Source organism: Quercus lobata, chromosome 10 (assembly GCF_001633185.2).
Source record: "Quercus lobata isolate SW786 chromosome 10, ValleyOak3.0 Primary Assembly, whole genome shotgun sequence".
NCBI classification, from domain to species: domain Eukaryota; kingdom Viridiplantae; phylum Streptophyta; class Magnoliopsida; order Fagales; family Fagaceae; genus Quercus; species Quercus lobata.
In genome coordinates, this window is record NC_044913.1 from 56,846,259 (window position 1) to 56,861,125 (window position 14,867).

A 14,867-nucleotide genomic window follows, 5' to 3' on the forward strand; every position below is an offset into this window, starting at 1 on the left:
CAGAAATTAGCATTACTTAAAAAAAAAAAAGGTAATTCAATTCGTACACCAAAAACAGAAAAAGAAAAACTGAAAAAGAAAAAGAAAAGAAAGAACCGATGTAGACAAGTACATCATATGCGAAGTGCCTGAAAAGAAGAAAGTAAAGTATAAAGTTGATTAAAAAAAGAAAAAGATAAAGTATAAAGTTGATTCCAAAAAAAGAAAAAAAAAAGTAAAGTATAAATGGTTGATTGAATAATAACAAGAACGGTCAGACAAGCACTTATATTTTCTTGGAAGATGTGAAGAGATAAGGCAGAAAGTCACTCATTCACTTTGTACTATTAAAAGAAAATTTGAAATTGGTGGAAGACAATTGCACATGTGTTTGGAAGGGATCAGAATGTGTAATAATTGACTTAAAAAGACAAAAGTGATCAGAATTTGTAATAATTGAGGAGAAAATTATTGAAGCATGAATGTGAACATGAGAAACTGATCAGTTTCGGATCCAAAGAATCGGAATTTACTGTTTTTTTTTAGATCTATAAAAAATCAAAGTAAGTTCGGTGAACCTATAGGAGTCTTTAAAAAAAAAAAAAACCTAAATATTAAAAATTATTTAATCAATTAATTCAGCAAATTACCATAAAACCTAAAATACGAGACAATACACATTTTAACACAATAATTCAATACGATTCCTACTAGTACTATATACACACAAGTGTTGAACACCAATACAAAACTATCAACCATGCACAAAACCATATCTCAATTAACATATGATATCACAAGATAATACAGTTTATAATTATTTAGATCAATTGATTCAATCAATTACCATAAAAATATGAGAAGATAATTTTAATAATCTAATTGTTACAATAATGAAAGGAGATTTGAATATTAAATTTCTTCAGAGTAATGGCATCCAGGAGGAGCCTGCCAAACAAGCAATTTCATGGAAGATGAGAAGAGATAGAGTAGAAAGTACCGCATGCATGCGCATTGTACCATAAAGACAATGAAATTGGTGGAAGATAATTGCATGTGAACTATTAAATACCTAAAATGGGGGTGGAAGATAATTGCATGTGAACTATTAAATACCTGAAAATTTTCACCTTTGTAATAACGAAGGTGAAATTTTTTTCAGTCTCAAAAAAAAAAAAAAAAATGAAAAATTTTCATTGCGTGAATATGAACATAAAGCACTAGAAACCAGAAAGCATTTCTCTATGCCGAACATTAGTACTGAGGCCTGTAAAAGCCCCAAAATGGTATTTTACAATCCATAAACACTAAAAGCACCATTTTCCCAAAGTTGTAATTGTAAAAGAATATATCATTGTGCTATAGTAGCCACTTAAGAGGCTACCGTAGCAAGATCATATTCTTAAATAATACTTATTTTATTGTGTCTTCAATTTTTTATTAATGGAAAGAGGAGATTCGGTACATGATACCATAGTTCTTAATAACTAATATTGAGAATTAAAAAAATAACATTTAATTTCAATTATTAAAAAAATGAAAGTAATAAAAAAAATTGTGAGTGAAAATTGGAAAATTGCATCGGTTGCAATACTCAAAATATTGCACGGATCTTAATCTAATCCACAAGATTTAACCAAATCTTGATGAAGATGTACAAGCTGCAGCACACAATTATGTCCCATCCCATAAGGATCCATTTATATAAAAATGAGACGGACCTGATAGACGTGTGATGGAAGATGTTCCCCACGTAAGAAAATAGAAAGAAAAAAAGTTCTCTTCTAATAATACGAGGCCCACCTTTTCCTTCCATTAAAAGCAGGGATAGTTACTTTCAAAAAAAAAAAAAAAAAAGCAGGGATAGTTTAGACCAAAAAATAATGAAAACGAATATGGTTCTGTTCGCATCCCATTAGGCTCCCTATAAACGTAAAATATACATGTATGCAAGTTGCTGTTAGTCTTTGACATCACAATTCTGTTGCTTCCAAATACTTTCACCTTATATCTGACTTTCCAAACCAAAGATGGCTGAGACTGTCCTTAATGTTGTTGCTGAGGAAATACTAGGCAAGCTGATTTCACTTGCTACTGAGCAAATCGGCCTTGCTTGGGGTTTCGAGGAGGAGCTGACTCGTCTTCGTGACTCATTCGCCTTGATTCAAGCTGTGCTGGCTGATGCGGGGAGAAGGCAAGTGAGAGAAGAGTTGGTGAGGCTTTGGCTAGAGAAGCTTAAAGATGTTGCTTATGATGCTGATGATGTGCTGGATGAGCTTGCTTATGAGATTCTCCGCCGAAAGGTAGAGATCCGAAACCAAATGAAGAGAAAGGTATGCTTCTTCTTTTCACTTTCAAACCCCATTGCATTCCGTATCAAGATGGCCAACAAAGTTAAGACTATTCATGAATCGCTAAAAAGGATTAATGATGAAGCAAATGGATTTGGACTTATTAGAGCAGGATCGGTATATGGTAATCCTGAGACTATACCAAACCGAGAGACAGATTCATTTCTTGACCATTCAGAAGTTGTAGGAAGGGAAGATAGTGTTTCAGAAATAGTGAAGTTAGTGACTAGTACAACTGGTCAACAACTCTCAGTCATTCCCATAGTAGGAATGGCAGGTTTGGGAAAAACAACTTTAGCAAAACTAGTGTACAATCATGAGCTAGTAAAGAATTATTTTGATAAGAAAATATGGGTATGTGTCTCTGATGATTTTGATGATAAAAGTATTTTAAGAGGGATTCTTGAATCCCTTACTGGTAACCCAAGTCAATTAGAAAGTAAGAATGCAATACTTCAAAACCTTCAAAAAGAGTTGCAAGGAAAAAGATATCTTCTCATTCTTGATGACGTTTGGAATGAAGATTTACTGAAATGGGATGCATTAAGGGGTTGTTTGTTAGGAATTAATTCAAATTTTGGAAACAATATTATTGTAACAACCCGTAGTCACAAGGTGGCAGGAATCATGGAAACACTTTCTCGACATCAATTAGAAAAACTAGATGATGATGAATGTTGGTCCATAATCAAGAAAAGGGTATCTGCAGTTCCATTAACTCCAGATTTAGAGGCTATCGGAAGAGACATTGCTAAAAAATGTGGAGGGGTTCCATTAGTAGCAAAAGTTTTAGGAGGGACAATGTCACTAAAAAAGGTGAAAAGTCAATGGTTGACAATTCAAAATAGTGAAGTTTGGAGTAGCCTACATGATAGCAATGACATGTTACCAATATTAAAATTAAGCTTTGATTATCTTTCATCACCATCTTTAAAACAATGTTTTGCATATTGTTCAATTTTTCCTAAAGATTATGTTATGGACAAGGAAGAATTAATTCAACATTGGATGGCTGAAGGGTTCCTTCAACCATCTCAAGGAAGTGATTTGGTGATGGAGGATATTGGTATTATGTATTTTGATATCTTGGTAGCAAATTCCTTATTGCAAGATGTGGAAAAAGATAAATATGATAATATTGTGAGTGGTAAAATGCATGATTTGGTACATGATCTTACCCTCTCAATTTCAAAATTGGAAACCTTGATTGTGAAGGGAGATTCGATGGATGATATTAGTCATGTACGACATTTATCTATCCAATTTGAAGGAGAAATAGTACCAAGAATTTCTTTTTCAAAAGTCAGTGTTAGGAGATTGCGCACGCTTGTTTCAAATGCTGATGTGTTTGGGAATATGTTATCAAATTTTAAATGCTTGCGTGTTCTGAAATTGTCAGGGTTTAGCATAATAGAGTTATCAGAATCAATTGGTCAGTTAATACACTTGAGGTTTCTCCACATCTCATGTCCTAACATCAAAGCATTGCCAAAGTCCATCACCAAGCTCTACAATTTGCAAACTTTAAATATTAGAGATTGCTATAGAGTCCGTGAGCTTCCAAAAGATCTAAAAAATTTGGTTAACTTGAGATCTATTTGTGTTAATAGTTCTGTTTACATGTGGAGTTTACTGAAAGATATAGGGCAGTGGAAATGTCTACAAATGTTTCCATCTTTCTATGTGAAACAAGATGCAGGTCATCGAATTGGAGAATTGGGGCAGTTGAATCAACTTCGGGGAGTATTAACCATCAAGGATCTGGAGAATGTGAGAGATAAAGAAGAAGCTAGAAGTGCAAATTTAGCTGAAAAGGCCAAAATAGACAAGTTAGGTTTTTACTGGGATTATAGTAGAACTAGAAGAGAAGTCAATTACCATAATGAAGAAGACGTGTTGGAAGGCCTCCAGCCTCATCAAAATTTGAAATCCATAACAATTGAAGGCTTTGGTGGAAAGAAATTCCCATCGTGGATGTTGAGAAGTTGTGATGCAAAGGATGCTTTGTCACTTTTTGACAATTTGATTGAAATAAATTTTGACGATTGCACAGAATGTGAGGAAGTTCCCACCCTCGGACATCTACCCTGCCTTAAGTTTCTTAGAATAGTGGGAATGGATAAAGTGACCTGCATAGGAGTTAAGTTTTACACCATGTACAGTGATGACAGTTACAGAAATGCATTGTTCCCGGCATTAAGAAAACTCGAATTGAAGAACATGAACTGCCTAGTGGAGTGGCAGGATGTTATGGAAGTGACAGCAGCACGTGTTGTGTTTCCTTGCCTTGAGGAGTTGACCATTAAAGACTGTCCTCGACTAATGAGTGCTCCATGCAATTTTCAATCTCTTAATAAATTAGAGATTGGTGGAGTTTGCAGCACAATATTTGAAAAGATTTGCAGTAAGCTCACAACACGCACATCCCTTGATATTTCTTCAGTGTCAGAACTTGCTTTTCTGCCAAAGCAGATTATTTGTACCTCTCTACGTTCGCTTAAGATAGAAAAATGTGGGGAACTGAGTCAAATTCCGGAGGTCTTGCACAACCTCAGTTCCCTTGAGACGTTGGAGGTAAAGGGTTGTCCTAAGTTGATGTCTTTTCCAAGTATACAAGCTGCCGCATCCCTTCTTCGACACTTGGCGATATCATGTGGTGATGAAGTTCTCCCAACTGGGTTGCAATTCTGTACGTCTCTTCGAGATTTGAGCATAAATGATTGTCCTAATCTGATATTGATTCCAGATCTACGAGAGTTTCGATCTCTTACTCAGTTAGAAATTTCCGGATGCCCCAACCTGAAGATTATTCCAGATATAGGAGAAGTGCGTTCTCTTACCCAAGTAGATATTTTCAAATGCCAGAAGTTGACACGTCTACCACAGTGGTTATGGGATTGCCGCTTGAATAGATTGTCGATAGGTGGGTTTTGCGAAGAACTGGATGTTTTCCCCATTCCCAGTTCCATGACTTCCATCCATGCGTCCCTTAAATTTCTATGTTTATATGGATGGACTCGACTCAACTCTATCCCGGTCGAAATTCAACACTTCACTGCTATTGACGAGCTGTCCATAAGGGAATTTGATGGAATGGAAACTTTGCCTGAATGGTTGGGCAGCGTTTCTTCTCTTCAGTGTTTGCAACTTTACCGTTGCAAAAACTTGGTGTATCTGCCAACAAAGCAAGCTATACAACACCTCTTCCAGTTAGAGATTAATGATTGCCCCAAATTAAAAGAAAGATGCGCAAAGGGGAGCGGTGCAGAGTGGTCCAAAATTTCCGAAATCTCATGGCTGTCAATCGATGATGAATATATCAAACGGTAGCTGTGCACATTATTCCAACACAGATGGGCGGTATGTTACCCCCTAATTTCAGTATTCCTCTATTCACTTTTCCCTAATCTTTTTAATTTTTTTTTAATTTTTTTTAATTTATTCTTTATTTTGTTTTAGAAGAAGAAAAAAAAATGGAGTTATCTCTTTCGATAATTGCAAACAATATTCAACGCCGATTTTTCCATATTCCAATTATAGAGAAATTATGCGGTAAGTCCATCTAAACCTGATCTCCTCCTCTTCTTTTACAGTAAACTCCAAATTTTTTTTTTCTAAGGAACCGTGTAACAAATGTTATGCGTGTAGGTTATCTCGTGGGTGCTGTGAAAGAAGGAAAAGAACTGAAATGCATTAATGAACAAAAAAGTTTAGGTACTTCAATTCCTCTCCCAAGGTATTTCTTATTATGTTTCCAACATAACGGAATGCAAGGGAAATTCACTCTCAATAGTTAAATAAAACTATGTATGCCTATGTATTGTGAAAAAGTAATAATTCACACTTATAAGATTGATATTAGTTAGCATTCTGCTGTTGAAGCACTTCAGTTAACATTCAAGTTTTTAATAGTCTAGCTTTTAGAGTCGTGGTTCACATTCAGAGTCTTAGCATTGTATTATGCAATTATCTAGTACTTTAAAGTTGAGAATAATGGATTGTCCTAATCTGATATCAATTCCAGATTTACAATATTTGCATTCTCTTTTTTCTTTAGAAATTGCATTTTGTAAAAGATTGATGGGTTTGCCAGAGGGGTTAGACCACCTCACCCACTTGAACACTTTAAAGGTTGGTGCGTTTTATGAAGAGTTATATGCTTTCCTTAGCCTCAGTTTCATCCAACACTTGCAGAAGTCCCTCGAAAATCTAGAACTTATAGGGTGGACTAAAGTCAACTCTCTCCCAGACGAAATTCAATGCTTGCCCTTAAAAGACTAGATATATGGAATTTCGATGGAATGGAAGCTTTGCCTGAGTGGTTGGGCAACCTTTCTTCTCTTCAAATGCTATGTTATTGTTACTGCAAGAACCTGATGTATCTGCTCACAGCACAAACCATGCAATGCCTCACCAAATTAGAATATTTGAACATTTATAATTGCCCCAAATTAAAGGAAAGATGTGAAAAGCAGAGAGGTGCAGAATGGCCCAACATTGCCCATATTCCATTTATAGAAATCGATGGGGAATATATCTAAGGGTCACTGCAGAGATTGGTCCAAGACAGATGACAGGTAAGTTTTCTCATACCTCATCCTCTTCTCCTACACTCTCTTTTGAATCAACAAATTATATATATTCAACTTTGTAATAGTCTAGCTTTAGAATTGTAGTTCACATTGACAAGCTTTTTTACATTTGTATTTGAAATTATCAGGTGGAATGGAGCGTAAATTTGTACCCTTATTGATCTTGAACCCCTTCATCATGCTTGATTTCTTACCAACAAGAGGCATGATAACCTTCAAATTCATGATTTACAGCATCTGCCACGGGCTTAAATTTTTTGTGGAAGAAAAAGAAAGGTAAAGAAAATGGGTGATCTTGCTAGTGAATAATATGTAATAATGAATAATAGGCATTTATATATCAACAATAGTGAGAAATTGCTCCACATGACCAAACTCAAGTTGGGATAACAGATACAACATATTTCTAGCCATACCTTGTCAGAGCAGCAAGCATAGAATGGTTCCCATATATAGGATTCATATTTTCCTACCTTAAAGTCTCTTTGGCAGTCACTTCAAAGGTACACATCTGTGATTAGCCTTTTTACATTAGTTTCAATCCCTCCCAACCTGCGTTTTAGAGAGAATCAATGACATAAAATATGCAATTACAAGCAGAGAAACTTGAAATTTGACCCAAATAATTATATTAGAGTTTATTGCCTTGCTAAGCCAATTTACTATTTCCATGTTTTTGACTTCCATTTCACATAATATACTAAACAAGGGATATTTTCTGCTAAACAGAATTACTAACAGTTCATCCACCTATCAAATCTTTTGCTGTTATCATGGCCTCACCAAGAGCCCTTTGCTCCAGTGACTGCAACACTTCACTGCTAGCTAAGGTATAGATCCGGTGCTTAGCCATCTTGCACAATTGATTGATTGTCAAATTTGTTTCACAGAGCACTTAATAATACTAGCTTCAGTTAATGGATTTTCACATGTTGCCTGTAATAGGCTTTTCTTCTTGTCAGTGCTGTTGTCTTAACTAAGATGCCGTCCTGTTTTGGGTGCTCCAATTCATACAAGGATAATAGCCTACGGTACTCAGGTAAGGCGTTGAACATGTCTCTGTAAGCTAACTTTTTTTCTTTTTTTTTTTTTGAATTATGTCTTTGTAAGCTAACTTTTATTTGCAAATATGCAATTAGTACCATTTGGTTTAGAAATTAATTGTATTACTTAGAAATATTACTTCAAATTTCTATCAATGAAGTCAGCCATTACTAAAATATCCTACTATGCTTTAATCCAATTTCGGTTGTAGTTCCTCACTAAAATCCTCATTGTCAGTGATAAGTTGAAGCAAGATATGGTATGCAGTTTTCTTGGAAAAGTATAGAACATTCATGTATGAATGCTAAATTTAGATGCTATTGCTGATCAGGGTTGAACAACTTTATGCTTAGTCAATATTTTGAGCTTTAAGCTTTGCTATTACTAACCATGTTACTTTATCCTGTAACCCAAATTACCCACTAGCATATTTAATTATATTATCCTACGGTTAAATCTATGTTGAATATTTGTTAATAAATGTCTTGAAGTTGACAGATTTGCTACAATCTCAGGTAAATACAAAGTTCTCTTGCTAATGAGAGTAGTTGAAATTTAATGTCAATTGCATCTGGGAGTAGTTGAAAGCTAATGTCACATTTTGAAATTCTTTACTGCCATTCTCTTCTTCAATTCCTTGGGCTGGTATCTTGGAAAATATCAGAAGCTAACGGCAATAGAATCTGAATGTGAAAAGTGGCGGTCAGTGAAAAAATCATTGCTGCATGTATATTAGACTCCAATCTGGAAAATAGGTGATCTCATCCACTGCGACAATAGAATGCATTCTCTAAAACCTGTAAAGTATCCAGGTTTTAAAGCATGGCCATCCTATCATTAAAATTGCCAAGGATTTTAATTTCTACAAAAATTCCTCTCAATTTAAAGTTTTGATTGGACTAAAGGAACGTTGGAGGTGATTATAGAGCCTAGATGTATTCACTATTCAAAGATGCCAAAATACATGTAGCAACAATAAAGATACCAAAAAATTCAACTTGGAGAACTACAGTAGAGATGCAAGTTACAACCCTTTCTTTCAAAGTCTTTGAAGGAAGCTTAAAAGAGCCAACTATTGGTTGAGAAAACAGTCACTAAGGTGCAAGTTCTTTCAATTCTCAGATCTCCCCCAAATAAATATGTTTATCACTATTACAAGATCCAACAATAGGTTCACTAGGATGAAAAACACACCCGTTGACTGAAGCAGTGTGGCCAGGGAGCTTATACCAGATGCGTCTAGAAAGTTGTATCCCATATGTAAACCATCCGATCTGAACTCCCAGCTGTGACTTTGCTTCCATCAGATGACCAGCTACACTTCAACAAGTTCTTCTCAAAAATGTGTTGGTGGCCCTCTCCGAGAAGGATAGCATGAATTCACAAACGAGGAGTGTTCTGCCATTTTCTTGATTTATTTTCCTGTTACTTTCAACATCCCATGACCTCAGTGTTTTGTTAGGGCTGGGTGATATTATCTGTGAATATCAGTGGCAGAGCTAGAAATTTTCTCGGAGGGGCCGGTGAATACATTTTTGTGTAATTTTTAGATTTATTACCAAATGAAAAAGAAGATTAAGTCAGCCATGACAAAAATATCTTACTGTGCTATTTTATAATTTTAGTACCCATCTGTATACTTCCTGTATAGTTTGGGTGATTCTATTTTGGTCTCAATCAAGTTTATTACTCTTCAAAAAAAAGTGGTAGTTCATACACTAAAACCATATTAATGTAGTTTTCCTGGAGAAACATATATGTATGAATGCTAAATCTAAAGCGTTTACATAAACTAATTTTGCAGTCTACTCAAAAAGTAGCAGTGATAGTTGCCTATTGCAAATCAAGGCTGAACAACTTTATGCCTAGTCAATATTTTAAGCTTTACTATTACTAACTCTGTTACTTAATCTTGTAGCCTAAACAACCCACTGGGAAATTTAATTTTATTCTTCCCATGGCTAAATTTGTGTTGAATATTTGTTTATACAGGTCTTGAAGTTAACAAACTTGCTAGAATCTCGGGTAAATGTAAACTTCGCTAGCTGATAAGAGTAGTTGAAAGAGTGGGATACTCTTTATTGCCATTCTGGTCTTCATTTCCTTGAGCTAGTATCTTACAGAACATTATAAGCTAAATTCATCTGAATTTGAAGTGTGGTAGTCAGTGGAGAAATCATTGCTACCTAAATAAAAGACTCCAATCTGGAAAATTGGTGACCTCATCTGTTGGAACAATAGAATGTGTTCTCTAAGTCCCGACTTAGATATTAAAGGTATGCCTTTTTTCACTGTCATAGTAACTTAAAAAAGAACAACTCATGTTTTTTAATGTCTTCTTTTTTGTCATTGTATTTAACCATTGACAATGTAGAATACAAAGAAATGTCTTTTCTGCATTTTTTTTTGTACCTTGTGCTGTTATTGTTGTGATAATTGAAGCTCTAAGCCACCATTTGGTTTAGAATTTCATTTTGTGTTTCATAGAAATGATTTGAAAGTTATACACATTAAGTCATTTATGATTTTTATGGATATAAATATAGTGAATGGCCACTCTACCAAGAGATTTTGATGACTCCTCTATCCAACAGTGTGGCAGGATGGCATATTCTTGTTTCACTTGGGCAGTGACAATTACAATGAACTTGCCACTTGAGAAGTTACATATATTCACGAGTATGGCGGCTTTTTGAATTTCTACATTTTGGTAAGATATATTTCTGGTGAAGAAGTTGGTTAGATTTCTTGACATTGATTTTGGAGGATGCTAATTTCTTTTTCATATCTTTCTAGCTTCAATTAATATCAGTTTTGTTCTTCTCTTCTTGTAAGCTTTTCCTTAACAAGAAGCCCATTTGGTTTGCATGCTACAATTCGTGTACATGTTGGAAGAACAATTCTTTATAGTAAGCAGATAAGGTAATGAACATATATAACTTTTATCCGCTATTATTCAAATTACGCTTTGGTTTAGAATTTCATTTTGTTTCCCATAGAAATGATTTGAAAGTTTTACACATTAAGTCATTTATGAGTTTTATGGATATAAAAACAGTGAATGGCCACTCTGCCCGAGAGATTTTGATGACGACTCTAACCAATTAGAAGAGGGAAAGATCCATGACATACTCCAACAGTGTGGCAAGATGGCATATTCTTGTTTCAATTGGACTGTGACAATTACAATGAACTTGCCACTTGAGAAAATACATATATTCACGAGTATGGTGGCTTCTTAGAAGTTTTTTCAATTTCTATATTTTGGTAAGATATGTTTCTTGTGAATAAGTTGGTTAGATTTCTTGACATTGATTGTGGAGGATGCTAACCAAAATTAGCTACACAGGTTTCTTCCATGCCCTATATATATACTAAACAAGGGATCTTTTTACTAAATAGAACTCCTGACAGTTCATCCACCTATCAAATCTTATCTGTTATCATGGCCTCACCTAGAGGCTAGAGCCCTTTGTTCCAGTGACTTCAACACTTAAATGATTGCTAAGGTATAAATCTGATGATTAGCCATCTTGCACACTTGATTGATTGTCAAATAGATTCACAGAAAAATCACTTCAACATATCTCTGCCAGAGCAATTTAATAATACTAGCTTCAATTAATAGATTTTCACATGTCTGTTACAGCCTTCTTCTCTTGTCAATCTTGTTTTCCTAAGAGGCCAACCAGTTTGGGTGCTCCAATTCATACAAAAGTTTGAAGGATACTAGCTTACAGTGAGCGGATAAGGCAATGAACGTATGCCTCTCTCTATGTTGACTTCTATTTGCAATTATTCAATTAGTACCATTTGTTTTTTAAATTAATTGTATTATTCAAATATATGACTTAAAAACTTCTATTAATAAATTCAGCCATGACAAAAATATCTTACCATGCTATTATATAATTTTAGTACCCATCTGTATACTTCCTGAATAATTTGGGCAATTCTATTTTGGTCTCAATCAAGCTTATTACTTTTCAAAAAAAATTGTAGTTCGTACACCAAAAACAATATTGTCCATGATAAGTTGAAGCAAGATACAATATGTAGTTTTCCTGGAAAAACATACATGTATGAATGCACAATCTAAATTGCTTACATAAACTAATTTTGCAGTCTACTCACAAAGCAGCAGTGATAATTGCTAATTGCTAATCTAGGCTGAACAACTTTATGCCTAGTCAATATTTTAAGCTTTACTATTACCAACTCTTACTTAATCTTGTAGCCTAAACAACCCACTAGCAAATTTACTTCTATTCTTCCCATGGCTAAACTTATGTTGTAAATTTTTTTGTGCAGGACCTGAAGTTGACAAATTTGCTAGAATCTCAGGTAAATGTAAACTTCACTAGCTGAAAGAGTTGTATACTGTTTAGTGTCATTCTGTTCTTCAATTCCTTAGGCTGGTATCTTGCAGGACGTTAAAAGCTAATTGCATCTGGATGTGAGGTGTGGTAGTCAGTGGAGAAATCATTGCTACCTAAATAAAAGACTCCAATCTGGAAAATTGGTGACCTAATCTGCTACAACAATAGAATGTGTTCTCTAAATCCTGACTTAGATATTAAAGGTACACCTTTTCTCATTGTCATAGTTACTTAGAAATGAAAAACTCATGTTATTTAATGTCTCTTCTTTTGTCATTCTATTTAACCATTGACATTGTAGAATACAAAGAAATGTATTTTGTGTGTTTTTGTGTTCCTTGTGCTGTTATTTTTGTGATAATTGAAGCTCTAATACCAGTTTGGTTGGCAGCCTCATATTTGAAATGGTATGTACGTGGCCCAACATTTCTTAGGCTTTTAGCATTGTTAGTTGTTATATGCATGATCTAAGGAAGGGCCATTTGCAAGCTGCTATATGGATCTTGAGATGATTTGGGTTTGAAGTTTGAGAGAGATGAATCTTTTAGAAGACACATTGATTCAGACTATGTCAAGGATCTAGATAAGCACCATTCTACTATGAGCTACTTACATTTGCAAAAGCATTGGTGAGTAGGAGGTTGATACTGCAGTAGGCTATTGCATTGGTAACCACTACAGCTGCATGCATGGGTTTGATTGTAGTCAAAAGGGGGCTCTTTGGCTACATGGTTTGATTGAAGACTTGAAAATTCATCGTAAGCACATTTGTCTATTTTGTGATGGTCAAGAGTTCCATTCATTATGAAAAAGACCCAAGTCCGTTACTCTTGAGCTCAGCATGTTGTTGATAAGGAAGCTATTCTTTTCAGAAGATTAGGATTGCAGAGAATTTAGCTAACATGATGACTAAGCCAGTACCTTTGCACAAGTTCAAGTACTACTTTGATTTAATCCTAGTGTGAAGTTTGCAACCGTCACTAGGGGCTTTGGTGGAGACAACGAAGAAATTTTATTTGTGAGCTTTGATCAAAAGATTTGTTGTCACAGGGACATGGCCTCAAGTCCATCAAGACTTGAACTCGACAGTTTTCAGTTTTCTTCTAGGTTTTTTTCATTCCTATTACATGTTTAGAGATTTTAAGCCTGTAAAAGTTTTTATAATCTTGTATGAAAGTGCTATATGCCCTTTCCCACATCAGTTATTTGTGAAATAAGTTTCTATTTCTACGGAATAATTTACCATCAATCATCACCATTTCAAAATCAAGTGTTTGTCTTTATATTTATTGTTCAACATTCCCTTCCTTTATATCAGAGCTTCCTTACACACTATATTGTTCCTTAATCTTTTGTTTAATCCTTATGCCACAATGTGTAGGCAATGAAATATGCAGGCTTCAATGACCCATATTGCCCTAGAAGATGGCTGCTTTGTTCTATCTCTAGAAACCAATTTTGCTATAGGGAAGACCGTATGTTGTCACCAAAATGTATTTTGCACTTCAAGTGACCAAATCACCATCTTGATCTCATCATTAAGTTGAATGTTGTGGTTTGTCAATTGGTCAGGGTTTGAACTAAGTAGGCATCACATAGGGGGCGACGTCCTTTATGCTCTTAAAATCATGTGTTGGAGATCATGATGTTATATCGCTGTCTGCCAGGACCTCTTTGTTTTTTGGTAAACATCTGCCAGGACCTTTCTAGCTTGGCCTAATTACCAAGGCCCTTAAATGATTATTAACAATGTGGAATTGGCCGAATCTGAAAAACATAGGCATCTTTTCATGAAGATGGATTTACTCACATTGTCTTTCTAATCTTAAACAATCTTGTCCACCTCTTTTTTAATCTTTTTTTCTTTGACACTCTTTGATGTTCAAGATGTTTGAGAGAATTGTTTGACCTAAGCTAGATTTTAGTGGAATGCCAAGCAGACTCCAGATATACCAAAAATCCAATTTTGTTCACAATTTCCTAGTTTGTAATACTACAGCCACAAAAAATTCTACTGACTTTTTACAATCTGCTGGTATGGAAAGTTCCACGAAAGCTTAAAAATAAAAAAAATGAAACACACATAAGATATAGAACTAAAATTTCATTACAAGTCCTATTAAAAAATAAAATATCTCTCTTCCTTCCATCCCCCTCACCCTCTCATCTCTCTTTGCATCTCCGGTGACTTGCTCGTTGTTGAGATAACTGAGATACACATTATATATTAAAAGAATTACTCAAACAGAATTTCCATCACAAGCTGTTTTTTTTATAATTAAAAAAAAAAAATAAATAAAATCTGGAAAACCACTCCACTAACTAATGGCCTGTTTGGAAGTAAAAAAAAGGAGGGGGAGTAGAGTAGAGGGAGAGAGAGTAATTCAATTACCTTGTTTGGAAGTTTTTTAAGGAATGAGGGGGAGGGATTTGGAGGGGTTCCAACTACCTCCACTAACTAATAGTCCATCTCCCGCTGTATCCCTCTTCATCTCTCTCTAGTGACACACCCACCCACCACA

At 34.9% G+C, this 14,867-nt stretch overlaps 1 protein-coding gene across 11 annotated transcripts; it reads left to right on the forward strand.

Moving 5' to 3' along the window:
- The first annotated feature begins 1,917 nt into the window (after window positions 1–1,917).
- On the forward strand, window positions 1,918–13,143 carry LOC115963812 (putative disease resistance protein RGA1). 11 transcript variants are annotated; one of them, XM_031082985.1, is made up of 17 exons: window positions 1,918–5,690; window positions 5,790–5,882; window positions 5,979–6,044; window positions 6,388–6,907; window positions 7,051–7,198; window positions 7,316–7,425; window positions 7,652–7,752; window positions 7,868–7,961; window positions 9,959–10,242; window positions 10,513–10,676; window positions 10,802–10,888; window positions 11,025–11,233; window positions 11,316–11,475; window positions 11,616–11,727; window positions 12,278–12,310; window positions 12,396–12,548; window positions 12,737–13,143. In XM_031082985.1, the coding sequence occupies exon 1, from the start codon at window positions 2,010–2,012 to the stop codon at window positions 5,658–5,660; it is 3,651 nt and encodes a 1,216-aa protein (XP_030938845.1). In that variant the 5' UTR covers window positions 1,918–2,009; the 3' UTR covers window positions 5,661–5,690; window positions 5,790–5,882; window positions 5,979–6,044; window positions 6,388–6,907; window positions 7,051–7,198; window positions 7,316–7,425; window positions 7,652–7,752; window positions 7,868–7,961; window positions 9,959–10,242; window positions 10,513–10,676; window positions 10,802–10,888; window positions 11,025–11,233; window positions 11,316–11,475; window positions 11,616–11,727; window positions 12,278–12,310; window positions 12,396–12,548; window positions 12,737–13,143. The 11 variants fall into 11 exon arrangements, with proteins under 11 accessions (XP_030938845.1, XP_030938841.1, XP_030938839.1 ...); XM_031082981.1 differs by lacking the exon at window positions 7,316–7,425 and having other exon boundaries at window positions 5,979–6,066; window positions 6,525–6,907; XM_031082979.1 differs by lacking the exon at window positions 7,316–7,425.
- Window positions 13,144–14,867: the final 1,724 nt, after the last annotated feature.